General features: G+C 49.5%; 2 protein-coding genes and 1 non-coding gene across 4 annotated transcripts in view; 1 reads left to right on the forward strand and 2 right to left on the reverse strand.

The window, feature by feature from the left end:
* CERS4 (ceramide synthase 4) overlaps positions 1–2,781 on the forward strand; it is a 73,514-nt gene extending 70,733 nt beyond the window's left edge. The window contains exons 10-11 of one of the 2 annotated variants that reach the window (XM_038740362.1): positions 74–230; positions 2,266–2,436. In XM_038740362.1, the coding sequence (XP_038596290.1) occupies positions 74–230; positions 2,266–2,436 (328 nt within the window). Of the gene's footprint in view, positions 1–73; positions 231–2,265 lie in introns of both variants that reach the window. The other variant, XM_038740363.1, reaches the window with a different exon arrangement.
* Positions 2,782–6,083: 3,302 nt separating this feature from the next.
* CCDC105 (coiled-coil domain containing 105) lies at positions 6,084–10,969 on the reverse strand. Its single transcript, XM_038772936.1, has 7 exons — positions 10,299–10,969; positions 9,925–10,029; positions 9,415–9,613; positions 7,188–7,354; positions 6,799–6,894; positions 6,468–6,581; positions 6,084–6,362 (listed from the first exon to the last, which is right to left on the reverse strand). The coding sequence occupies exons 1-7, from the start codon at positions 10,866–10,868 to the stop codon at positions 6,162–6,164; spliced, it is 1,452 nt and encodes a 483-aa protein (XP_038628864.1). The 5' UTR covers positions 10,869–10,969; the 3' UTR covers positions 6,084–6,161.
* An 8,835-nt stretch (positions 10,970–19,804) lies between these two features.
* On the reverse strand, positions 19,805–19,907 carry LOC119920451. Its single transcript, XR_005448196.1, has one exon. It is a non-coding gene; the product is annotated as a U6 spliceosomal RNA (small nuclear RNA).
* Between the last annotated feature and the right edge of the window lie 6,760 nt (positions 19,908–26,667).

The raw sequence follows: 26,667 nt of genomic DNA on the forward strand, positions 1-26,667 counted from the left end.
AGAGAGCAGGCTGTGAGACTGGCAGGACCCTGCACTCCGTAGCCCCTGGCTTCATCCTTCCTCTCTGCCTCAGGGTTCTCTACACCACGTACTACGAATCAATGGTGTCCTTCAAGCCATTCCTCGGATACTACTTCTTCAATGGCCTCCTCATGGTCCTGCAGGTGCTGCACGTCTTCTGGTCCTACCTCATCCTGCGCATGGTCTACAAGTTCACCATTGTTGGCCAGGTATGGGGGCCACTGGGCACCGGAAGGGGACGGGCCACTTGGGAACCCCCCAAGGGGTCAGGGGAAGGGATTCTGGCTAAGTGGTGGATGGGAGTCCAGGTTTCTTGCAGCAGAACACACACGCAGGGATAGTCTCGGCTCTGTGCCGCCTTCTGTCTGTCTCTTCCTCTTTCTCTGTCTCTTAAATGATCACTCAATCAATTAGTGGTATTTATTGAGTGCTTACTATGTGCAGAGCACTGGAGTAAGAGCTGAGGAGACTACAGAACAACAGAGTTGGTAGACACGTTCCCTGCCCACAACGAGCTTAGTTCAGCGGGGAGACAGACATTAAAATAAATTACGGTTATGTATGTAAGTGCTAAGGACTGAGGCTGGGGTGAACATCAAGTGCTTAAAGAGGAGGAAATTCCAGGACAGAGGGAGGATGTGGGCGTGGGGCCGGCAGTGAGATAGATGGTTCAGTGAGTAGGTTGGCTTTCGAGGAGCGAAGCGTGCATGCTAGATTATAGTAGGAAATTGGTGAAGTAAGATCAATCAGTCAGTTGTATATTGAGCACTTACTGTGTGCAGAGCACTGCATTAAGTGCTTGGGAGAGTACAATATAACAGAGTTGGTAGATGCATTCCCTGCCCACAGCGAGTTTACAGTCTAGACGGGGAGGCAGACATTAATTTATATAAATTATGGATATGTACTTAAGTGCTTTGGGGTTGAGGGAGGGGTGAATGAAGGGTGCAAGTAATAATAACGATGGTATTTGTTAAGCGCTTCATCTACAAAGGTGTTGCAGAAGCGGACTGGAGAAAAGAAAATGAGGGCTTAGTCTGTGAAGGCCTTTTGGAGGAGATGTGCCTTCAATAAGGCCTTGAAGGTGGGGAGAGTGATTATCTGTCAGATTTGAAGAGGGAGGGCATTCCAGGTCAGAGGCAGGATGTGGGCAAGGGGTAATTGGTGAAATAGATGAGATCAAGGTACAGTGAGTAGGTTGGCATTAGAGGAGCAGGGTGTACAGGTTGGGTTGTAGTAGGAAATAAGGGAGGAGGGGACAAGTTAGTCATATTTATTGAGTGCTTACTGTGTGTAGAGCACTGTACTAAGCGCTTGAGAGAGTACAATATAACAGATACATTCCCTGCCCACAGCAAGCTTAGTTTAGATGTACAAGGTGATTGAGTGCTTTATAGCCAATGATAAGGAAATTTCTGTTTGATGAAGAGTTGGTTGGGCAACCACTGAAGGTTCTTGAGGAGTTGGGGAAGTCTGGGCTGAATATTTATGTAGAAAAAACGATCCAGGCAGCAGTGTGAAGTATGGACTGAAGTGGCGAGAAACAGGAGGCCGGGATGTCAACAGGGAGGCAGATGCAGTAGTCAAGGCAGGAAAGGATAAGGGCTTGGAGCAACGTGGTAGCAGTTTGGATGGAGAGGAAAGGGAGGATTTTAATGACGTCATGAAGTTGAACTGTCAGGATTTGGCGACAGATTGAATATGTGGTTTGAATGAGTCGAGAATAATGCCAAAGTTATGGGCTGGTGAGACGGAGGGACGGTGGTGCTGTCTACAGTGATAGGAAAGTCAAGGGGAGAACAGGGTTTGGGTGAGAAGATAAAGAGCTCTGTTTTGAGAGATAAGGGGTGAGCTGATTGAGTGCTTTAAAGCCTTTGGTAAGGAGTTTTTATTTGATGCAGAAGTGATGGGCAACCACTGGAAGTTCTTGAGTGGGGAAACGTGAACTGAACATTATAGAAAAATAATCTGGGCAACAGAGTGAAGTATGGACTGGAGTGGGGAGAGACAGGAGGCAGGGAGGTCAGCAAGGCGGCAGATGCAGTAGTCAAGGCAGGATAGGCTATGGGCTTGAATCAACAAGGTAGTTTGGATGAAGATCTCTCGCTCTCAGTCTCTCCCTTTCTCTGGGTCCCTTGTCCCTCCCTTTCTGTCTCTCTCTTGCCCGCTGTCTCTCTTCCTCTGTCCCTCTCTGGTTCTCTGTGTCCCTCTCTGAATCTCTGACCCTGTCTGCCTCTCTCTCAGATGGAGAAGGACGAAAGGAGTGATGTGGAAGAGGTGCTGACAGAAGATGAGCCGGAACACCTCCCCAACGGGGCTGACCACCTCAGCAGCACCTCCAACAACAACTGTGCCCCGAAGAGCAGGGTGGAAGGGTCGCGCCACCTTGCCAATGGACACCTCAAAGCCACATAGCCCCTGCTCAGCTCAGAGGGGACCTGGCCGGCAGCGGAGGGACTTGGACGTCTGGAGAGCCCCATGGACCTGGCGATTCCCCTTAGTTTCCCGTGGAATCCTTTTGTGTCAGCGTGCTATTCTCTATGACCACCCCCTGCCTTCCAGGCGGGTGAGACTGGGGTTCTGGCCCTTTGATGGTGTCCCCTATCTGTCCCTCACGCCCCTTCAGAGGGCTGAGGGGAGGAGGAGCCAGAGCCGGAGGAGAGATCAAATGATCTTAGAGGGCTGTAGGTTTTTCCTTAATTGCCTTTTCTCTCAAGCAGGCTCCCCTAGGCAGAAACCAAGATTGTTATTCTAATCTGGCTGCTTGGTCAGTGTCTGTCTGATTGGAGATCTGCCCTTCCCCCCCCCCTCGGCCCTTCCCCTGGAGTCCAGGGCCTTGAGGGGGAGGATGCAGAAGGGCCGTCCAGGTGGGGGCATGGAGGGGAGAGGGATTGGGATGGGGTGGAGTTCTGGGCCCTTTTCACATGTTCAGTAGCTGACATTCCATTCTAGATATGAAGGCCATGAGGCATACCTGCAGCTCTCCCACCCTCCATCTGCACCCCAATGGGATTCCTGGGGCAGTGGGCAGAACCCCCCACCCCCACCCCCCTAGTCAGAGGCTCACACTCACTCAAGTGGACCTTCCCTCCCTCTGCCCCCAGGGTCCTGGAGATGGGAAAATATTGGGTACCATAGAGTTGCTATGATAATAAGCTCCCACTGCAGTTCTAAGGGAGGGAAGGAAGAAAGGAAGGTCTGCTGGTGGCAGCCACCACTAGCTACCCCATTGCTGCCACTGTCAGGAAAGCCAGAGAAATTCCCTCCCTCCACCATCATCCAAGAGCCTGGACTTTGCCCTCTCAGCTGAGCACACTGCTATTTAACCACTCCTGCTCCTGCCCTCTGGGAACTTGCAGTCTAAGATGGGCAACACTGACATGGACAGACCTGAAAAGGACACAGAGTTAACGAACCAATGCACTACAAATATAGAAATTATGTAAACCGGTGCATGCTGGTGCAAGCCATACAAGGGAAGGGGGGCAAGATGTGGAAGGAGAGGGGGAGAGAGATCCCTGAAGATAGAGGGAGAGGACCCAAGGTAGGGCCTGAGATGGAGGCTTGGGCTTGGGTTGGAATGGATTTGTCCAGGATGAGGGGAGGGCCAGAAGATCAGTCACAACATTACCATATTTATGCAGCATCTGTGTGCAGGGTCCTGGGTCCCATGCTGGGAGGAGAATCAGGGAGGGACTGACAATCTGAATGGGAAAGCCACACATTCTTACTCATCTCTCTCTCTCCTTCTCCTTCTCTCCCTCCCTCTTCCTCTCCCTTTCTCTCTCTCCTTCTCTCCTTGATTCTGGGAGCATGGATTGAAGATAATTCAGTCCCTGACCCCAAGAGGTATTGAGGGTGACAGAACAGTGGCACACTGTATTGCGTGTTGGTGGGTGCAGACAGAGGGAGAAGACTCAGTTCCTACTCTAGGACTGACAGTCCGATACAGGAGTAGAGGAGGTGGAACTCATGCATTGAAAGACAGAGAAAAACCGGGACCTGTCTAGGTGGATTTGAGCCAGGTGGGGCTAACCTGGGACCACTCCCCGAGTTGGGCAGGAAGACAATGGAAGTCCAGTATCACCTGGTCATGGGCCTCAAAGCAGGCTTGGGTGTGGGCCCAAATCTTAGGGTGATGGAATTGCATCAGACCCACAATTCATTATCTCTTCCACCCCTTCAGTTTTTCCTTTCTGTTCAAGTGGAGGCAATTAAATGCCCCTGGGCCTGAACCAGAATTAGAGAAGCAGCGTGGCTCAGTGGAAAGAGCATGGGCTTTGGAGTCAGATGTCATGGGTTCAAATCCCGACTCTGCTACTTGTCAGCTGTGTGACTCTGGGCCAGTCACTTAACTTCTCTGGGCCTCAGTTCCCTCATCTGTAAAATGGGGATTACGACTGTGAGCCCCACGTGGGACAACCTGATTACCTTGTATCTACCCCAGTGCTTAGAACAGTGCTTGGCACATAGTAAGCACTTAACAAATACCAACATTATTATTATTATTATTAATCATGGCCTAGTAGATGGAACATGGCCCTGGGAGACAGAAAGACCTGGGTTCTAATCCCAGCTCTTCCGTTTGTCTGCTTTGTGACCTCGGGCAAGTCACTTGAGTACCTCATATGTAAAATAGGAATTAAGACTGTGGCCCCATGTGGGGCATGGGCTGTGTCCAGTTTGATGAGCTTGTATCTACCCCAGCCGTTAGTACAGTGCCTGGCACATAGTAAGTGTTTAGGAAATACCATAAAAAACCGAAACACCGTGCTGCAGGTGTAGCGAGGACCAGGGCAGCGCTGGGAGGAGGCTCAGGTTTGAGCTTGGAAGCTACCAGGCTGGGTTGCTGTTCACACTCCTGCACTAGTAGGGATGAATCTCCGTTTCCTGCTGCCCTCGTGTGGCTGGAAGCTGAAGTGCAGCCCACCAGGCTTCATTCCCTGTTCCTCTGTCGCCACCCTGTGGTCACGGGACCAAATAACGGCTCACCCTGGGATTAGGTCCTGGAAAGGGAAGAAAGAGTTGCCAAGGGGGAAAAGGAAGGGGGCCCTCAGTCCCTGCTTGGCTCTGTACCACCCCCTTGTCAGACCCCTGATACCCCTGGGGGTCATGTTCACTCAGGGCAGGTCTGGGTTAGGGAAACAGCGTGGCTCAGTGGAAAGAGCACGGGCTTTGTAGTCAGGTCGTGGGTTCGAATCCCGCCTCCGCCAATTGTCAGCTGTGTGACTTTGGGCAAGTCACTTAACTTCTCTGTGCCTCAGTTACCTCATCTGTAAAATGGGGATTAAGACTGTGAGCCCCCCATGGGACAACCTGGTCATCTTGTAACTTCCCCATTGCTTAGAACAGTGCTTTGCACATAGTAAGCGCTTAATAAATGCCATTATTATTATTATTATTTCATTCTTATCCCCATGTGGATGCACATAGTAAGCGCTTAATAAATGCCATTATTATTATTATTATTATTATTTCATTCTTATCCCCATGTGGATGCCCTGGGCAGAGTTGGGTTCATGTTAATAATAATGATGGTATTTGTTAAGCGCTTAGTATGTGGTGAATACTGGTCTAAGCGCTGGGGGGATACAAGGTAATCAGGTTGTCTCACGTGGGGCTCACAGTCTTAATCCCAATGTTACAGATGAGGAAACTGAGGCACAGAGAAGTGAAGAGACTTGCTCAAAGTCACAGCTGACAAATGGCAGAGCTGGGCTTCTAGACTGTGAGCCATTGTTGGGTAGGGACCGTCTCTATATGTTGCCAGCTTGTACGTCCCAAGTGCTTAGTACAGTGCTCTGCACACAGTAAGTGCTCAATAAATACGATTGAGTAAATGAATGAATGATCCCATGACCTCTGACTCCCAAGCCCGTGATCTTTCCACTGAGCCACGCTGCTTCTCTGAGAGCTTTAGAGTCTGGCCCTGATAACAGAGGACCGAGCGGTCAGAGCCCCAGACCCCTGGACAGCTCTAGAGTGTAGCTGCCACTCTGTGGGTTCCGGGCCCGACCGTGGTGTTGGGTGACCACGAGAGTTGGGTAGGAGGTGTTGTGGAAATGGACAGCTCCATCATAGTTTATTCTCACTACCTCCCCCTTCTCCTTCCCTGCCACCTTTGGGGAGTTAGAGGTTAATCAGTTATGAACGAGGCGTTGGGCCTGCTCGTAGGTCATGTGTGGGTGGTTCTGGTGCTGACGCAGCCGCAGGACTGCATAGTCCACATCATAGCCCATCTGCTTGCTGCTCATACACGATTTGAGGTGCTCCTGTGTAGCCTTCAATTTCTCCAGGTCCTGGTTTGTGTGGGTCAGGAACTTATCCAACTTCTGGGAGGCCTGTGGGGCAGAAGGAGATGAGAAGAGAACTTGGAGGTGGGGGAAGGCTGCCGTTGCACCTTGCCACTATGAGTTTGGAGAGGGAGGGTGGGGTGGGGCCCTTACCTGGGCAAGGCGGGTGGCCTCGGGCAGCTGGGTGCCCACGTGTCTCTGGTACACCCGCACCATGGGGCGTGTCAACTTCTCCCGCGTCTCCAGGTAATTCACAGTCATAGGTCCCTGTGTGAACAGAGCATTGGATGAGCCCCGGCTTCCCCACCCGACTCCTGCCAGAGTACTGTAGCATCCCAGAGATGAGGGAGGTGGCCAGGGGGCAGGGCGGGGTGGGCACCCAGGGACAAGAGGAGAACGGTTCAGTTACAGGGGTTCAGCCACAGGCTTAGAGATTTCCTCCCTACCCCACCCCCCCCACCGAGCCTTCTAGTTCTGCCCCCACCTGGAGGACCCCCTGGGTTTGTTCCAAGTCCTCTTTGAACTTCTCACTCTGGTTGATGGTCCCTCGCATCAGCCCCGAGGACACATTCAGCCGCTCCTGGAGGCAAAGGGTCGGGAGGGGGGAGGATTAATCAGGAAGGGCAGGGCCTGGCCAAGGGTCTGGGAACAGTGAGCACAGGTGACCCAGGGTCCCCCACTCTGCTTTCCCTAGCCCCTCATCTTGGGGAGAAGCCATCAGCTTCTCACATGGATGACAAGGATGGGGTGGGGATGGACCAGGGGATAGCTCTGGGGCTTCAGGAATCTCTGCCATGAGATGGGGGAGAAGAGGCCTTAAGTCCTCTGCACCCAACTCCCCCACTACCTCCCAACCCATTTGATCCAGCCCACCTTGAGCATCATGGTCTCCTTCATCTTCTGGGTCAGCTTTTGCCTCACTTGTTTGTATATTTCTTGCTGTTGGGTCTTCACAAGTGCCTGGTTTTTCACCAGCTGTTTCAGCACATCATGGGCCTTGGGATACAAGTTCTTTGCCGTATCAAGGATCACAGCACACTCTGGGGTGAAGGCAGAGGGCAGGGAGTTCCAAAAGGGCTCCCCTTCTACCCCCCAACTCCTCCTTCTCACCTTGCTCCCCCCACTATTTCTCCCTCCTCCCTTCTCACCGCTCCGCCAACTCCAATTCCTCTCTTCTCCTGTCTCACCTCACTCTCCCCCTGTCCCATTCTTCCCTTCTCACCCTGCCCCATCTTATCTCATTTTTTGGTCTCTGAATCTGTCAGGGTGTGAGGCTATCTCTTTCTTAGTGTCTCTCTCAATCAATTATATTTACTGAGCACTTACTGTGTGTGCAAACACTAGTAAATGTTTGGGAAAGTACAGTATAACAGTAGACACATTCCCTGCCCACAAGCAGCTTACAGTCTTGAGAGGGGGATACAGACAGTGCTGAGGGAGAATTGACTTAAGGTTGCAAATTCAAGTGAAAGGGTGACACAGAAGGGAGTGGGAGAAGAAATGAGGGCTTAGTTGGGGAAGCCCTCTTGGAGATGTGTTTTTAATAAGGCTTTGAAGGTGGGGAGAGTGACCATCTGTAAGATATGAAGAGGGAGGGCATTCCAGAGTAGAGGCAGGAGGTGGGCAGGAGGTTGGTGGTGAGAATAGATGAGATCAAGGTACAGTGAGAAGGCTAGCAGAGCAAAGTGTGCAGGCTGGGTTGTAGGAGAGTAGCGAGTTGAGGTAGGAAGGGGCAAGGTGATTGAGTGCTTTAAAGCTGATGGTAAGGAGTTTCTGTTTGATGCAGAGGTGGATGGGCAACCACTGAAAGTTCTTGAGTGGGGAAACATGGACTGAGTGTTTTTACAGGAAAATGATCTGAGCAGGAAAGTGAAGTATGGACTGGAGTGGGGAGAGACAGGAGGCAGGGAGGTCAGCGAGGAGACCGATGTAGTAGTCAAAGCAGGATAGGATAAGTGACTGGATTAATGCCGTAGCAGTTTGGATAGCGATGTTGTGAAGGTTGAACCGAGAGGATTTGGTGACAGGTTGAATATGTACACGTCCATAATTTATTTATATTAATGCCTGTCTCCTCCAGACTGAAAGGCAGTCAGGGTGCCAGGTGGGCCTCCCGGGTCAGGTGTTGGGCACTGTGGGCAGGAAATGTCTTTCATTCATTCATTCAATCGTATTTATTAAGTGCTTACTGTATGCAGAGCACTGTACTAAGCGCTTGGGAAGTACAAGTTGGCAACACATAGAGATGGTCCCTACCCAACAACGGGCTCACAGTCTAGAAGAGATAAGGAAGACTACGTGAATTTTGGAGTGAAGGAATCAGAAAAGCTATCAAGCTTAGAAGCAGGATTCGACAACCCGGAAGCAGGACTTTTCCCAAACGAGGCTAGGGAGCGGCAAGCTTCTGGGATACCTCTTCACCCTCCCCTTAATGATGCCCTGAAAGATGTCACCAGTTCCCAGAAAAATCCCCTCGGGAACTCTCTCTGGTGCTCTCTGGTACCATGGAAGTTGGGAAGACTTTTGGATATTAAGGATGTCTGTTACGTTGTACTCTTCCAAGCATATAGTATTTAGTACAGTGCTCTGCGCACAGCAGGAATTCAAATATGATTGATGAGAGAGATGAGTCGATAACGCCAAGGGCTTGTGAGATGGAGAATGGTGGTGCTGTCTACAGTGATGGGAAAGTCAGGGATGACAAAGTCTTGGTGGGGAGATGAGGAGTACTGTTTTGGACATGTTAAGTCTGAGGTGGTGGGACATCTAAGTAGAGATGTTGTGAAGAGAGGAGGGACGTGAGCCTGCAGAGAGGGAGGGAGATCAGGGCTGGAGATGTAAATTTGGGAATAGATGGTAGGTGAAGCCTTCGGTGTGACTCTCTCAGTGTCTTACTGATTCTGAGCCTCAGCGTCTCTGGCTATCTTTCTTTGTCTTGCATCCTTTGTGGGTCCCTACATTTCTATCTCAGTATCTCTCAGACCTTTGCCTTTTCATCTGTCTCAATATCTCAGTGTCTTTGCCTCTCATCCCTGGCCACTGTCTCAGTGTCCCTCTATCTCATCTCCCTTTCTGGGTATGGGGCAGCAGGGGGAGTTACCGGGGGTGTAGGCGCCCAGAGGGTTCGCGGTGGGAGTAGGATTAATTTCCTGCCAGGGGGAGGGTGGACGGCTGAGGAAGAGCCAAGATTTCCTTCCAGCTTCTCCCAGCACCTCCTCCAGGGATTTGTTTAGAAGCTCCACCACAAGCAATCGCTGCTGACAGCAGGACTCCAAGGAGGAGCGACACTTAGCCAGATCCTGGAGGGGTACAGTAAGGTGAGGTTGGGGCGTCAGGACCAGGGCATGTGGGGTGAAGGGGAGGAAGGATGGAGATCAATGCCAAGGCCTGGGGGAAGGATGGGGGTGTGCCACAGGGGTCCTGCCAGGACCAATGGGCTAGACAGGTGGTACAGGGGGTTAGAGGTCATATCTAGGGCGGTGTGAGGGGGTGCATGAGGGTGAGAGTTGGAGCCTGGGGTGAAGGGAAGAGGAGGAGGAGGAAGAGGGGAGAATGAGCCAGGGCCCAAAATTGGGGAATCCAGGAAGCATCAAGGGAAGTCTATCGGCACCTTGACCACACTCTCCGAAATGCCCAAGTCTTGCTCCAGTTTCCTCTTTAGCTTCAGCAGCAGCTGTCGCTCCTTCTCCAGGATCTCATCCACCTGGTCAGGTACCTGGGTCCACAGAGGATCAGCGACTTGATCCTGCCTCTCTCCTTGGGGACCAGGCCCCAGCAGCCCACCACTGCACATTCCACTACTGCCTCCTCCCCAGGCTCTGTCCCTGCCCCCTGCTCTGCCTCCAGCCCTCCCTCTGGGAGGAGGGACATGGGGAGGGGGAAGAGCAGGGTGACAGACCATCTCGGGGTGGGAGGTGGGATGTTTCCAGGTGTGTCCCCCAGCCAGCCTCGGGTGGAGCACAGGGAGAACCGAGGGGGCTTCACCTTCTCCGAGCGGGGCCGGTAGGTACGCAGCTGTTTGCACTGCTGGTTGACCAGTATCCCCCGGCGCACAATGCTTAGGGTATGGTCTGTGGATTGTCGCTGTTTCATCAGCTCCCGCATCTTCAGGTTGACCTGGTCCCCTGCCCGGTTCAGGCGAGCGGCGACCAGCCGGCACTCTCGGGCATAGGCATGGATCTGCTTTGAGGTCTGCAGGGTGGTCATGTCCCGGAGGAGGGGCAGAGGCATGCGGGACTTCCACTGGGGAGGCTTGATCTTGCCCCACCAGAGCGTGACACCCTTGCCGCGTGGTGGGGTCTCCATCATGCCCCCGCCCTTAACCAGTTGCATGCGGAAGCGCCAGGGTGCCAGCTGGGCCTCCCGGATCAGGCGTCGGGCCACAGTGGGGTCGCGGGGTGGCTCCTTGGGATGCCACATAGCCACCGCCCTCTGCCCGCACATCTCTGTCAGACTTTGGGCCTCCTGGGCTGTCTTCAGGATCTTTTCCCGCCATTTGGGTGCCCCTACCCAATCCTCAGATTCCAGGTCTAACGGCTTCTTGGCCCGGGGCATTGCTGAGGCAGCTAGGAAGGGGAGGGAAGGGAAGGGTTTGCACAGGAATGGAAATAGACTCTAGGGAAAGAGACCCCTTTCGGCTTCTCCCTGAGGCCAAGTGGAATGGCACCCCCAGTCCACATACGGATGCCATGGCAACAGAATCTGGCTCACAGAAGGAGAGAACTAGGAATGTTGAGGCAGGCCTGCCCACCCCTCCCCAGCACTCCGTTCTTCACCCTCTCCCCAGAACTCAGGTACTGGGTGCCCCAGTCCATAATCCCTGCCTGCTTGCCAAACTCCCCCATCCTTCCTAGGACCCTTCCATGCCCACTCCAAGTGCCAAGCATTCTGTCTTCCCCTCTACAATGCTAGCTCAGAGACCAGATCATTTTCTGCACACTTCTCTCCACTCCTCAAAACCCTCCAATGGTAGTCCATTCCTCTCCTCCTCCAGCAGAGACTCCCAACTGTTTGCAGAGTGTGCAGAGTGCTCTGCACATAGTAAGCGCTCAATAAATACGATTGATTGATTTCACTGGCCCTTCTCAGGCTCGGGCTCCGTGGAAGAGAGGTGAGCCTTGTGGATAGAGCCTTTGCCACCACAGGGCATCACCGTACTGCTACGGCTGTTTTTTACCTGAGTTCCAAACCATCATCTGGATTGAGCTTTGCAGTGTGGGGAAGAAGATCCAAGCTGAATTTTCCCTGTGATCCAGGGTGGGTCCTGCAGTGAGGAGAGGACATTCCCAGATACCATCTCTGCGGAGCTGACGCCGCCCCTCCCTTCCCCCATCCTCTCTTATCTGTTGCACACTCTGGGGGCCAGGGCCACCTCTCCAGTGTTCAGCAGGTGCCTCCTTGCCTGCACACAGCATCCCCCGACAGGACTGGTGTCCCCTTCCCACACTCACCCTGACAATGCAGGCCATGGTGCCTTCCTCCAGCCCCTGCCATGGAGCGCAGCCCAAGGGACACCTCCAGCCTCTACCCCATCGCAGTTTGGGATCGACCTGTGTACCCCGTGTTTCCCCAAAGCCTTGTTCTTTCGGGGGTGCCCCCTGCCCCAGGGCACATGTCTCTAACTAAGATGGCAGATCGAGCCATGACGTGGAGGTCAACAGACTGTTGGAGAAAAGTCTAAGAGTGATGAATGGGGGCCATTGGAGATCGAGGGATGCCAACTTCTTGCTCAACCTCCAATGATAGGCAACAGAACCTGTCCTACAGCATGGGGACTAATGAGGGTTCACTCCTGTGGGACCATCTTTGGGAGGGCCAAGGGGAGCTGAATGTGTCATCCAGGGCTTATGCGAATAAACGGATGTGTTTAAAACTACCTGTGTGAGGAGCCCGGTGCTCAGTACCTGGACCCTGGGCTATGTGCTGAGCCTTTCCAGGAGGGAGTGGGATTAAAAGTGCCAGACTTGAAGCAAGCAGCTGTCGCTGTGTTCTCTATGCTACGCTTCTCCGGGAGTGGTAGCACTGATCACTGGCTTCAAGCCTCTCTAAAATCTGTGCCCCCCCCCCACCCCCACAACTTAATCAATCATATCTATTGAGTGCTTACTGCATGCAGAGCACTATACTGAGTGCTTGGGAGAGTCCAGTACAACAATATAACAGACACATTTCCTGCTTACAGTCTAAAGGGGGAGATGGACATGAATATAAATAAATTATGGATATGTACATAAGTGCTGTGGGGATGAATAAAGGGAGCAAGTCAGGGTGATGCAGAAGGGAGTGGAATAAAAGGAAAATAGGGCTTAGTCAGGGAAAGCCTCTTGGAGGAGATGTGCCTTTAATAAGGCTTTGAAGCTGGGGGAGAGTAATTTTCTGTCAGATATGGAGAGGGAGGGTGTTCCAGGCCCCTCACGCTTCTCCCTCTACACCCCAGCCCCCATATTTCACCCCCTCAAACCAAGCTAGTCACTCTTACCTTGTTCTCACCTCTCTCACGGTCCACTTCTTGCTCCAGCTCTCCCTCCTGCCTGGAACTCCCTCGGCCCCTTCACATCCAGGAGACCACAGCTGTCCCCATCTTCCAAGCCCTTCTGAGGTCACACCTCTCCCAGGAGGCCTTTCCTGATTAATCTCATCTCCTCACTCTATTTCTATCCTTAACTGCCGCTTCACCTCTTCTGTGCCACCTAAGAACTTGGGTATTCATTCATTCATTCAATCGTATTTATTGAGCGCTTACTGTGTACAGAGCACTGTACTAAGCGCTTGGGAAGTAAAGCACTTAGGCACAGATCTCTATAACTCTATTGCTTTCTCCTACCTGTTATGTAATTTAGTGGCTGTCTCCACTGCTAGATTATAACTCCTTGAGGACAGGAATTGTGTCTATGAACTCTATCGATGTCTCCCAAGAGATTAGTACAGTGCTTTGCACACAAGAGACTGTAAGATCCCCGAGGGCAGGGATTGTGTCTGCAATATGTCTGTTATTGGATTCTCCAAAGCACATGGCACAGTAGAGCTTTAAATGCACACACACACGAGAAGCAGAGCAGACTAGTGGATAGAGCCCGGACTTGGGAGTCAGAATGACGTGGGTTCTCATCCCATCTCTGCTGTGTGAACTTGGGCAAGTCACTTCTCTTCTCTGTGCCTCAGTTCCCTCATCTGTAAAATGGGGATTTAGACTGTGAGCCCCACGTGGGGCATGGACTGTGTCCAAGCTTATTATCTTGTATCTACCCCAGCACTTAGAACAGTGCCTGGTGCATTGTACTTTCCGAGTGCTTAGTACAGTGTTCTGCACACAGTAAGTGCTCAATAAATACAATTTAATGAATGAATGAATGAAAAGCTTAACAAATACCATTAAAAAAAGTAGACTGTAAAATCCTTGAATATGGGGATTGTGCCTATTGACTCTATTGTATTCTCCAAAGTGCTTAGTACAGTGCTCTGCACACAGTAGATGCTAAATCAACACTATTGGTTGATGACTGTTTCTGTTGTCATGCAGCATCCTGCTGTTTCATGGTACAGTGGATGGTCATAGCCTCAGTTGAAGCCTGTGGAAGTGTTGTGCCGAGAATCAGCGAGTGAGACCCAGGTAGTAATTTAGAAGTGGATTTTATTAGCGCGCGGCTGCAAGGGGCCAGGAACCCAGATCAAGCAGCCCCGATCAGGCGTAGGGCCGGAGTTTATAACGGCACAAAACGCAAGGCTAACGGTCAGGAGTTGCGAATCAGTGGAAAGTTTACAGAAACAGAGGCTTGCAATTGGTTAATTTTCACTTGGGGTCATAAACGGCTCTGAACAGGGTGGGGGAGGGCTTTTGTCAGGCAGGTCAGGGTGGGGGAGGCCTTTTGTTAGGCAGGTTTTGTGGCGGGAAGTTTTGGCGGGCATTCTTCTTCGTGAAGAAGGGTGTACAAAGGGATGGGAGGAAGAGATGGGAGGAAGGGATGGGAAAACAAAATGGAGATCAGACAAACCCGATCACAACAGAAGTACAGTGATCAGGGTGTTGCATTTGCCCTCCTTCTCTCTCTGACTGTCCCCTCTAAGCTGTTTCATGTCTAGGCCTGCTTGATTGCCTCTTTAACAAGAAAACCTCCAAGTACTGTTGAGTGAGCTACTCAAAGGGAGCACATAACCAGTACCCTCCCCCTACCTGCTTTATCAGGGAGATTGGCATATTTAAAGTCTCAAGTAGGATGGATTTATTCCTCCCTTGACAAGGCTGAAACCCCTGACCAGTTGATTAGATCAGAGGCAGGGAGTGGTATCTGCTCACTTGTCCTCTATTATCTAAATCTGCAATCAAACAGACAATTACCCTCCCCTCCTTGAAAGCCTTATTGAAGGCATATCTCCTCCAAGAGACCTTCCCTAAGCCCTCCTTTCCTCTTCTTCCACTCATTCATTCAATCGTATTTATTGAGCGCTTACTGTGTGCAGAGCACTGTACTAAGCGCTTGGGAAGTACAAGTCGGCAACATATAGAGACGGTCCCTACCCAACAACGGGCTCACAGTCCCTTCTTCATCACCCTGACTTGCTCCCTTTATTAATAATAATAATGGTATTTGTTAAGCACTTACTACGTGCCAAGTACTGTTCTAAGCGCTGGGGGAGATACAAGGTAATCAGGTTGTCCCACGTGGGGCTCACAGTCTTAATCCCCATTTTACAGATGAGGTAACAAGCAGAGAAGTTAAGTGACTTTCTGTATGTCCACGGAATACTGTGATACCCAGAATCCCTCACTTTGTTGTGATATCCAGGATCCCTCGCTTTGTTATGATACCTAGAATTCCTTGCTTTGCTTTCTGCTCATGCGCCGTATATTTCTAATATTTCTAACTGCACCATACTTATGTAGGCCTTAGATAAGCCTTCGGCAAGTGGCCACATTTGTCCGGTTCTGTATAAAAGCCCGCCCCACACCTGTTGCGGTGCGGATGCTCCACAGATGTCCCGGGGAAGGGGGCTGTCCTTGCACCAGGACTTCGACCGGCCGCTGCTAGATTAAAGGTGATATGAACCCCATTGCAAAGGCTCCTCCCTCTTCGGTCTCACCGAATCCAGAATGAATCTGCTTGGAGCTAAGCTCCTGCGTTACAGTTACCCAAGTCACACAGCTGAATGTTTTTGTAGAAAAATGATCCGGGCAGCAGAGTGAAGTATGGACTGGAGTGGAGAGGGACAGGGGGCAGGGAGGTCATCAAGGAGGTGCAGTAGGAGGAGGAGGAGTAGAAGTGGTCTGGGTGGTGGGCTGTGTTAGATGACTGTGAGTAGGTCAGGACATTGGGTGGAGGCAGGCCTTTCAGATGCCCCTGGGGAGTGAGTCAAAATGTCAGAGAAGGTGAGTACCAGATGCACAACAGAGAGCGGGATGGGGGACGACTCTGGACCAGTGGGCACTGTTTTCCAGGCTGAAGAGTAGTCACTGTCTGGCACCAACTGGCTGGACAGCAGCAGGAGCATGCGCGATGGAGGTGAGGGTCAGCCCAGGTCAGTCAGACTAGGCCTAGGTTTCCTGCCTGCATAGCCAGGTGGAAGAGGAGAAGGAGGAAGGGGCCTCTTCACTCTCTGGTAAATCCAACTGTAGTAGTAAATTCAACTAAAGAGCTGTAGTTCTCTCCTCCCTCCACCACACATTGTCAAGAGGGGGCGGGCAGGGGGCATCAGTAGCTAATGTGGGGAAGGGTCCAGGGCAGGCTACCCGGCCCCAAAGAACAGAAAACCATCTTAGCAAAAATGAGCAAAAGCCAGACTTACTAATGGAGAAATCAAGGACCCAAAAGAGTGGGGCGGGGCGGGAGGGCAGGAAGAGGTCTGTGTGGGCTTTGAAGCAGCTGATTTGTCAGCCTAGCCTAGTTATTTACTCTGAGTTTAATCTTTGCCTGCTTCTTCCTGTTTTTCTTAAGGTAAACTTAAGCTCATCTGATGAACTGTTATTTTTTAAGCAACTCACTTCATGATTCTCTGCTAGTTCACTCCTTTAATACCAAACTATTGGAGAAGCAGCGTGTCCTAGTGGAAAAAACACAGGCCTGGGAATCAGAGGTTCAGGGTTCTAATCCTGGCTCCAAATCTGTGTTCTTGCCACTAGGCCGCGCTGCTTCTCTACTAATTGTGGTATTTATTACGCACATACTATGTGCCAGGCACTGTACTAAGCACTAGGGTGGCAGCGTGGCTCAGTGGAAAGAGCCTGGGCTTGGGAGCCAGAGGTCATGGGTTCTAATCCCACTCTGCCATTTGTCAGCTGTGTGACTTTGGGCAAGTCACTTAACTTCTCTGGGCCTCAGTTCCCTCATCTGTAAAATGTGGATTAAGACTGTGAGCCCCACATGGGACAACCTGATCACCTTGTATCTACCCTAGCGCTTAGAACAGTGCTTTACACATAGTAAGTGCTTAACAAATACCATCATCATCATTATTATTAGGGTGGATACAAGAGAATCAGCATGGTTTAGTGGAAAAAGCACGGGCCTGGGAATCAGAGGTCATGGGTTCTAATCCCGGCTCTGCCATTTGTCAGCTGTGTGATGTTGGGCAAGTCACTTAAGTTCTCTGTGCCTCAGTTACCTCATCTGCAAAATGGGGATGAAGACTGTGAGCTCTACATGGGACAACCTGATAACCTTGTATCTACCCCAGTGCTTAAAACAGTGCTTGACACATAGTAAGTGCTTAAGAAACACCAACATTATTATTTTTATTATTATTGTACAAGCAAATTGTGTTGGAAACAGTTCCTGTCCCAGATGGGGCTCACAGTCTTAATCCCCATTTTAGAAATGAGGTACCTGAGGCCTGGAGAAGTGAAGTGACTTGCCAAAAGTCACACAGCAGATATGTGGCATAGCCTGGATTAGAACCCAGGTCCTACTGACTCCCAGGCCCATATGCACTGAATTCCTCATTCCCTAAGCACTTAAGTGCTCACCGTCTCCCAACCTTCACAGCACTTACCTATATATTGTTAAACTCTGTTGCTTCCCCTACCTGTAAATTATTTTAGTGCCTGTCTTTGCTAGATCGTAAGCCCCTTGAGGACAGGGATATTGTCTACTAATTATTATGCTCTCCCAAGTCTTTGGTACAGTGGTCCGCACACAGTAAATAATGTGGATTGATTGACTGATAGATTGATTGAAGTTCACACAGGGAGACACAGTTCCAATGGCAAACACACTTCCCTAATGCTGTCAAGTGAGCCCAAATAGGGCCTGGGAGCCTCAACCCCATGTGAGGTGGGAGAGGAAGCAGCTGTTTCTTCTAAGCACACCCCACAACCCCCTTGGTTAGCGGTAAGGGGGCCTCTTCTGTTGTGAGGCTCCATGACCTATTTCAAAAACAACCCCCACAAGAAGCAGCATGGCCTATGAGAAGCAGTCTGGTCTAGGTGAAAGAGCACAGGCCTGGCAGTGAGGGGACCTGGGTTCAAATTCCGGCTCTCCAATTTGCCTGTTGTATCCTTGGGCAAATCACTTCACTTCTCAGTTTCCTCATTGGTAAAATGGGGATCAAAGACCTGTTCTCCCCCTTCCCCTTAGACTGTGAACCCCATGTGGGACAGGGACTGTATGTACCACCTAACTATTTTGTACTTATTCTAGCACTTAGTACAGTGCTGGGTACATAGGAAGCAGCTTAACACATATCACGATAATAATGAATAATTATGGTACTTTTTAATCAATCAATCAATCATATTTATTGAGCACTTACTGTGTGCAGAGCACTGTACTAAGCGCTTGGGAAGTACAAGTTGGCAACATATAGAGACAGTCCCTACCCAACAGTGGGCTCACAGTCTAAAAGATGTGCCAAGAACTGTTCTAAGCACTGAGATAGATACAAGGTAATCAGGTTGGACACAGCCCCTCTCCCACAAGGGGCTCACAGTCTTAATCCTCATTTTAAAGATGAGGTAACTGAGGCCCAGAAAGGTGAAGTGGCTTGCCTAAGGTCATACAGCAGATATGTGGCAGAGCTGGGATTAGAAACCATGTTCTATAACCAGGTTATAATTAATAATAATAATAATTATTAATAATAATTGTGGTATTTAAGTGCTTATTATGTGACAGACACTGTACTAAGCACTTGGCTAGATACAAGGTAATCGGGTTGGACACAGTCCCTCTCCCACATGGGGCTCACAGTCATAACCCCCATTTTACAGATGAGGTAACTGAGGCACAGAGAAGTGAAGTACCTTCCTCAAGGTCACACAGCAGACAAGTGGCAGAGCCGGGACTAGAACCCAGGTCCTTCTGACTCCCATACCCGTGCTCTATCCATTAGGCCATGCTGTTTCTCTAAACTGGTTAGAGCACAAGCCCAATGGAGTCTACTCTCCAGCGCTTAGTACAGTGCCTGGCACATGGTAAGTGCTTAACAAATACCTGAATTTATTATTATTATTCTGACAGCACCCTCAGTGTCTGCTTGACTCTCTTAGGCATAGCACTTTCACAGAGCCTTGGTTCCTACTTGCTGTATGGAGATTTTTATTAAAGTCTTGCTTCTCTACTGAGATTTCTCTGTGGTGGAAGTTGGCAAGTTGTAATAACTAACCAAGAGAGAACTAGTTCGCACCCCTTAGTTCAAACAGACAGTATCATTCATCACTCCTGCCGTTTACTTAAATATTAAGCTCAGGTTAATTTGCCACATTTGGGAGGATTGTTATCTAACTCAAATTGAGCCTTGTTTTGTTTTGGAATTGCATTCAACCTTCAAATGCCCAGAACCACTCAGCTCTCACCAGGATCTCAGTGCCTAAATCATTGCTTCAGTATTATTCATTAATTCATTCATTCATTCATTCAGTCGTATTTATTGAGCACTTACTGTGTGCAGAGCACTGTACTAAGCCCTTGGGAAGTACAAGCAGCGAAGCAGAAGCAGTGTGGCTCAGTGGCAAGAGCATGGGCTTTGGAGTCAGAGGTCATGGGTTCAAACCCCGGCTCCGCCAATTGTCAGCTGTGTGACTTTGGGCAAGTCACTTAACTTCTCTGGGTCTCAGTTACTTCATCTGTAAAATGGGGATTAAGACTGTGAGCCTCCCGTGGGACAACCTGATCACCTTGTAACCTCCCCAGCGCTTAGAACAGTGCTTTGCACATAGTAAGCGCTTAATAAATACCATTATTATTATTATTATTATTACAAGTCGGCTACATATAGGGACGGTCCCTACCCAACAACGGGCTCACAGTCTAGAAGGGGGAGATAGACAACAAAATAAAACATGTAGACCGGTGTCAAAACCGTCAGAATAAATAGAATTACAGCTATATGCACATTATTAACAAAATAAATAGAGTAGTAAATATGTACAAGTAAAATAGAGTAATAAATCTGTACAAATATATACAAGTGCTGTGGGGAGTGGAAGGTGGTAGGGCAGAGGAGGGGATGGGGAGGAGGAGAAGAAAAAGGGGGCTCAGTCTGGGAAGGCCTCCTAGAGGAAAAATATGAAACGCTTCACAAATTTGCATGTCATCCTTGAGCAGGGGCCATGCTAATCTTCTCTGCATCGTTCCAATTTTAGTATATGTGCTGCCGAAGCACTTGACTGCTGTGTGACCTTGGACAAATTCACTTCTCTGACTTCACTTCTCTGGGCCTCAGTTACCTCATCTTTAAAATGGGAATTTTAAGCCCAATTATAAGCCCCACGGGGGACAGGGACTGTGCCCAACCTGATTTGCTTGTATCCACTCCAGTGCTTAGTACAATGCCTGGCACATAGTAAGTGCTTAACAAGTACCACAATTATTAGTATTATCATTAGGAGAATAAAATAGAATAGACACAATCCCTGCCCTCAAGCACACAATCTAGTGGTGGAGACAGACACTAAAATAATGTACAGGTAGGGTAAAGTAATAGAATGTAAAGATTGTATACATAAGTGCTGCCGAGGGAATGGAGTGGGGGCAAGAGGAGTACCAATGTTTTGGTGATGTGGAAGTACTGAAAGGAAGTAGCATAGCCTAGTGGATAGAGCATGGGCCTGGGAGTTAGAAGGACCTGGGTTCTAATCTCGGCTCTGCTACTTGTCTACTGTGTGACCTTGGGCAGATCACTTAGCTTCTCTGGGCCTCCGTTAACTCATCTGTAAAATGAGGGTTAAGACACTGAGGCCTATGTGGGACAGGGACTGTATCCAACCTGATTTGCTTGTATCTACAACAGTGCTTAGTACAGTGCCTGGCACATAGTAAGTGCTTAACAAATACCACAATTATTATTATTATTATTTAGTGGTAGTGGAGGGGAAATTAAGGTGGAGAGATGAGAGATGAATCAGGGAAGACCTCCTGGAGGAGATGGGACTTCAGAAAGGTTTTAATGATGGGTAGAGGTGTGGTCTGCTGGCATCAAACAGTGGATGGGCTGGAAGGGGGTGATCTAGGCATGTTCCTTCATGCAGAGGAGGGTTACCATGACACTTTGGAGGTGGAGGTTTGAGGACGAGTGGGTGGAAAGATCACCAGAGCATTGAGTAACCAGTGAAGTAACCTAATTGGTTCCAATACAAGATTGTCAAATTGATGTGATCTATTTCTCTACTCCCCAATGCTAACAGCATGAAGCAGCATGGCCTAGTGGAAAGAGCCTGTGTCTGGGAGTCAGAGGACCTAAGTTCTAATTCCAGCTCTGCCACTTGTCTGCTGTGTGATCTTGGGCTAGTCACTTCACTACTCTGTGCCTCAGTTCCCTCAGTGAAATGGGGACAAAGACTGTGAGCCCTATAATAATAATAATGATCATGGTATTTGTTAAACACTTACTATGTGCCAGACACTGTACTAAGTTCTGGGGTGAATATAAGCAAATTGGGTTGGACACAGTCCCTGTCCCACTTAGGGATCACAGTCTTATCCCCATTTTACAGATGTGGTAACTGAGGCACAGAGACGTGAAGTGACTTGTCCAAGGCCATACAGTAGGCAAGTGGTGGAGCCAGGATTAGAATACTCCCAGGCCAGTGCTCTATCCAATAGGCCACATTGCTTCCCTATGTGGGACAGGGACTGTGTTCAACCCAATTGTCTTGTATCTACCTCAGTGCTTTGTACAGTGCCTGGCACATATTAAGTGCTTAACAAATACCATAGAAAACCCAGCAAATGATTCACATCTCAATTTGATAAGTATGGCATTTATTAATGCTTGCTAGGTGACAAGCAGTGGCCCAGGTGCTTGGCTACATATAAGATAATCAATTCCAAAAGAGTCCCCGTGTAAGACAGGGTTCACAGTCTAAGTGATAGGGAGAGCTGCTGATTTATCCCCATTTTCCAGATGAGGAAAGTGAGCCAAAGAGGGGCAGAAATTTCATTCATTCGTTCAATCATATTTATTGAACACTTACTGTGTGCAAAGCACTATATTAAGAACTTGGGAGAGAACAATATAACGATAAACAGATATATTAATTCATTTGTATATTCCCCGCCCACACGAGCCTACAGTCTAGAGGGGGAGAAAGACATTAATACAAATAAATATATTATGGATATGTACATGGGGGCTGTGAGGGGGATGAATAAAGGGAGCAAGTCAGAGTGACTCAGAATGGAGTGGGAGAAGAGGAAAGGAGGGCTTAGTCAGGGAAGGTTTCTTGGAGGAGATGGGCCTTCAATAAGGCTTTGAAGGGAGAGAGAGTAATTGTATGTCAGATTTGAGGAGGGAAAGCGTTCCAGGCCAAAGTCAGGACATGGACAAGAGGTCGGCAGCAAGATAGATAAGATGAGGTACAGTGAAGTCTCTCCCTCTGCTCCCTGTCCCCTGCCATCAATGCTGCCCCCCTCCCCTGTCTCTCCACCTGGTTGCTGGAGGCCCTCTAGACTGTAAGCACATTGTGAGCAGGGAATACATTTGTTATATTGTTATATTATACTCTCCCAAGTGCTTAGTACAGTGGTCTGCACACAGCAGGCTTAAATAAATGCCCAATAAATATGATAGATTGACCGACTGTGGCTGTGCATCCAGTGCTTCGAACAGTGCTTTGCACATAGTAAGCTCTTAATAAATGCCATTATTATTATTATTATTATCAGATGGGGAAGTAGTCATCCATCCACAGAATCCATATGGGCTGCATTACATGCCTGAGCTCACTGGGACAGGACTAGGGGACAAGGGGTGCATGGGGATGAGAAGCGGAGAGAGATGGAGAAAGGGGGAGTTGCTACCATGCATGGAGAGGTGGAGCATAAAGAAGAAAGGGAGAACAGCACACTCCAAGTCAGGCACGTTTAATCCCACTCCTTCTCAGGAGATGTCAGCGCTTCGAACAGTGCTTTGCACATAGTAAGCGCTTAATAAATGCCATCATTATTATTATTATTATGTCAGCACATGGCTGTTGGACCAGGTACTGAGCGTGGGCTGCTTACACATGTAGACTTTAATATATAGGTCCATCTGTATAAACCCCCTCCTAGCTGATGCAGTCAGCTCCCCTCGGCCCTCCCGAAGATGATCCGACTGGCGCAAACAATCATTAGACTCCATGCTGCCAGTCAGATTCTGTGGCTTCTTATTGGTGGTTGAGCAAGAAATTGGCACTGCTCATTCCCTAATGGTACCCATTTATCATGCATAGTCTCTCCAGTGTTCCCATTGATCTCTAGCTCATGGCCAGGTCCACCATCTTGAAGCCACGTAGCCCAGAGGGAGAAACAGATGTGAAAATAAAGTTCAGATGAGTAAGTACATAAGTGCTGTGGGGCTGGGGGAGGAGGGCGGGAACAGGGCCAGCTGCATAGGCAATACAGAGGAGACGGTGGTTAGGGGAAATGGGGGCTTAGGCAGGGAAGGCCTCTGGGAGGAGGGCTTTGGGGTGGGGAGAGAAGTGGTCTGTCGGTGTATGAAAGGCCAGAGGGTGCGCAAGGGCAAGGGGTCCATGGCACGGCATAGTGGATAGATCATGGGCCTGGGTGGCAGAAGGTCATGGGTTCTAATCCGGGATCCACCACTCATCTGTTAGGTGACCTTGGGCAAGTCACTTAACTTCTCTGTGTCTCAGATACCTCATCTGTAAAATGGGAATCTGTAAACGTGGGACAGGGACTGTGTCCAACCCAATTTGCTTGTACCTACCCCAGTGCTTAGTACAGTGCCTGGAACATAATACTTAATACCATTATTATTATTAGGAAGACCCCTCCCCTCCCCCCAGACTCCCATCATTTTGGGGAGACCCTAGCCCACTCACCTCCTGCAGGGCCTCGGGGCTGCACTCTCTCTCTCTGTTGTGTGAACTTGGGCAAGTCACTTCACGTCTTCGGGCCTCAGTTCCCTCATTTGTAAAATGGGGATTTAGACTGTCAGTCCCTTGTGGGACAGGGACTGTGTCCAACATGATTTGCTTGTATCTACCCCAGTGCTTAGTACAGTACAGTGCCAGTACAATGACTGGCACATAGTAAGCACTTACAAAAATACCATTGTTATTATTATTATTATTATGCTGTTAAAATGATTTGGAGTATAAAATACAATCAGGACCTACAAGAAATCTCAATTAAAAGCCTATCAGGGTGGCCTACCTGGAGCCTTCCTTACATAAGCAGTGTGAATACTGAGAAGGAAGTGTCCTTCTTGCCCTAAACTGCCCCCCCAGCCCCGCCACCCTGCCACCCATACCCACCTCTTGGGCCCATCCTAACCTGTGGATGGGGAATGGGCTAAGGCCCGTGCCTGCTGGGATCCCAGAAAAGGGTTGGGTTGGAGGAAACCTTGGTCAGTCCTGTGGACCCCAGAACTGGATAGTTTGGCTATGGCAAGTCCTAGAGGAAGCAGCATGGCTTAGTGGATAGAACATGGGCCTTGGAGTTAGAAGGACCTGGGTTCTAATTCTGGCTCTGCTACTTGTCTGCTGTGTGACTTTAGACAAGTCACTTAACTTCTCCGGGCCTCAGTTACCTCATCTTTAAAATGGGGATAAGAGTGTGGAGCCCCATGTGGAACAGGGACTGTGTCCAACCTGATTAACTTGTATCATCCCCAGCGTTTAGAGCAGGGCTTGGCACATTGTAAGTGCTTAACAAATACCATAATCATTATTATTATTTGTAGGGAGGTCCACATTCTGCCCCCAACATAAAATAACTTGGGTCTGGGCAGGAAGAGCGGGGATATCAGTAGCCACCCCCTGCTCCTCTCCCTGAGCAGCCCACAGACGCAACCCAGTAAAGGCTAGTAAAAAGAGACCCGGGTCCCAGCCCCCGTTGGATCACAGACTGATCTGCTATGTCACCTTAGATGAATCACCTAACCTTTCTGGGCCTCAGATTCCTCATCTGTAAATTAGGGAGGGTCACCCCTGCCCCATCCTTATCCTGGACCTGCTGACTGAACCAATGCGACTCCCTGATGTTTCTGGTGGGGAGTGAGCAGAAGGGATGAACAATCTGAATCTGAGTCTCTTTCAGGCTGGCCCTTTGAGGACATCCTGTTGCTTAATACTCCCAGTCCAGCTGCCCGCCAGCAAATCTCTGCAGGGCAGCAGTCGGCAAAGAGAGGAGTCAGGAAAATACCCTAACAGAAAGTCTGGCGAGGGCACAGTTAGGGGCAGCAGCCCCGTGAAGGGGGATTGTGGGAAACCAAATAATCTGGGTACTTATCTAGCATAAACATATGTACATCAGTGCAATGGGGGAGAATTCAGGTGTCTTGTTTCCCAGACCCATGCTCCAATAGGTTCCAGGGCTTCCCTAACCCCGGAAGTGGGCTAGAATAAAGATCGCCAGGCTAGGTTTAGTAGTCCAGTGCTCCTGCTCTATGGGGTGAGAGGTTTTTAGGTTGGATTTTAATGCTGATCCCCAAACAGTGACCTGTTTAATAATTCAAGACAATCCATCCCTCATCAATATGCTTGTTTTTAACTCTTCTCATTCTACATTGCATGCATTTTGCCCTATCTACTACTGGAAGTGAGACACCTTGTGAGTTTTGGCAGTCTTTTTCTTACTGCTCTAAAACTATAGTTTCTGGAAACATTTGGTAAGGTTCCTTCTCATCTTCCCAGGCATTAAGTTTTGATCCGTATTTTGAATAATAAATTCATAACCCCTCAGAGTTCAACTTCAGACTTTTAATGTCCCAGACGGACTGATAACATAGTGATCAAGGAGAAAAGTCTAATGGGTATCAGATCAAATTATCTTGTATCTTCCCCAGGGCTTATCAGAGTGCTTGGGACACAGTAAGTGCTTAGGAAACATATTTACTATTGTTGTTGTTGTTAATATTTCTTGAAGTTGCCAAAGTGCAGTCAAAGGAAAACAATAGAAACATCCACTGAATTCACATTTTTCTGCATCTCTCTCTTGAATATAGGGTTTGAAATAATAATAACAATAATGGCATTTGTTAAGCACTTACTGTGTGCCAGGCACTGTTCTAAGTTCTGAAGTAGATACAAGATAATCAGGCTGGACACAGTCCCTGTCCCATCTGAGGCTCATAGCCTCAGTCCCTATTTTACAGATGAGAGAACTGAGGCACAGAGAAGTTAAGTGACTTGTCCAAGGTCACATAGCAGACAAATGGCAGAGCTGGGACTAGAACCCAGGTCCTCTGACTCCCAGGCCCACCAGAGTTTCTCCCTTCTGGGATCTCCCAGTCTTTGATGTTCTAGCAGAGGGAGTTGGGCAGCTCCTTCCCTCATCTTCCCCCCTGACTGCACTAGAGGGTTCCAGAGGGCCCGGCAGTATCCCAGAGTCTTCCAGGAATGGCATCTTCCCAGAGGAGAAGGGGCTCAGGGTTGGTCCTTTTTGAGAAGCCTGTGGCAGGCCAATGTGGTTATTTCAAAAAGTCTCCTGGGCAACTCATTCTCACACTTCCCTCAGCCCCCATAATAATAATAATGTTGGCATTTGTTAAGAACTTACTATGTGCAAAGCACTGTTCTAAGCGCTTGGGGGGATACAAAGTGATCAGGTTGCCCCATGTGGGGCTCACAGTCTTAATCCCCATTTTACAGATGAGGTAACTGAGGCTCAGAGAAGTTAAGTGACTTGCCCAAGGTCACACAGCAGACATGTGGCGGAGCCAGGATTCGAACCCATGACCTCTGACTCCAAAGCCCGTGCTCTTTCCACTGAGCCACGCTACTTCTCTAGACAGCCGGCAAAGGCTAAGTTTGCCAGAGTCCTGAGCTGAAAGTCGGGAGGTCTGAGAAGCCGTCCAGATGCCCAGCCTGGGTGGATGACCTTAGACAAGTCCCTTAAGCCCTCTGGGTCTCAGTTACCCCATTCTCTCTTTCCCTTCCAGGGATGGGGCCAGGACAACAAGGAGGAGGGTGGGCGGG

The sequence above is a fragment of the Tachyglossus aculeatus genome, chromosome X1, assembly GCF_015852505.1.
Source record: "Tachyglossus aculeatus isolate mTacAcu1 chromosome X1, mTacAcu1.pri, whole genome shotgun sequence".
Lineage (NCBI taxonomy): Eukaryota > Metazoa > Chordata > Mammalia > Monotremata > Tachyglossidae > Tachyglossus > Tachyglossus aculeatus.

Excerpts from the sequence above, each read along its gene's own strand:
- CCDC105 (XM_038772936.1), bottom strand. The coding sequence starts at position 10,868 with ATGCCCCGGGCCAAGAAGCCGTTAGACCTGGAATCTGAGGATTGGGTA. Across the intron at positions 9,614-9,924 it reads TTTCGGAGAGTGTGGTCAAG|GATCTGGCTAAGTGTCGCTC; the intron begins GTGCCGATAGAC and ends GTACCCCTCCAG. Across the intron at positions 6,363-6,467 it reads AGGCCACCCGCCTTGCCCAG|GCCTCCCAGAAGTTGGATAA; the intron begins GTAAGGGCCCCA and ends TCTGCCCCACAG.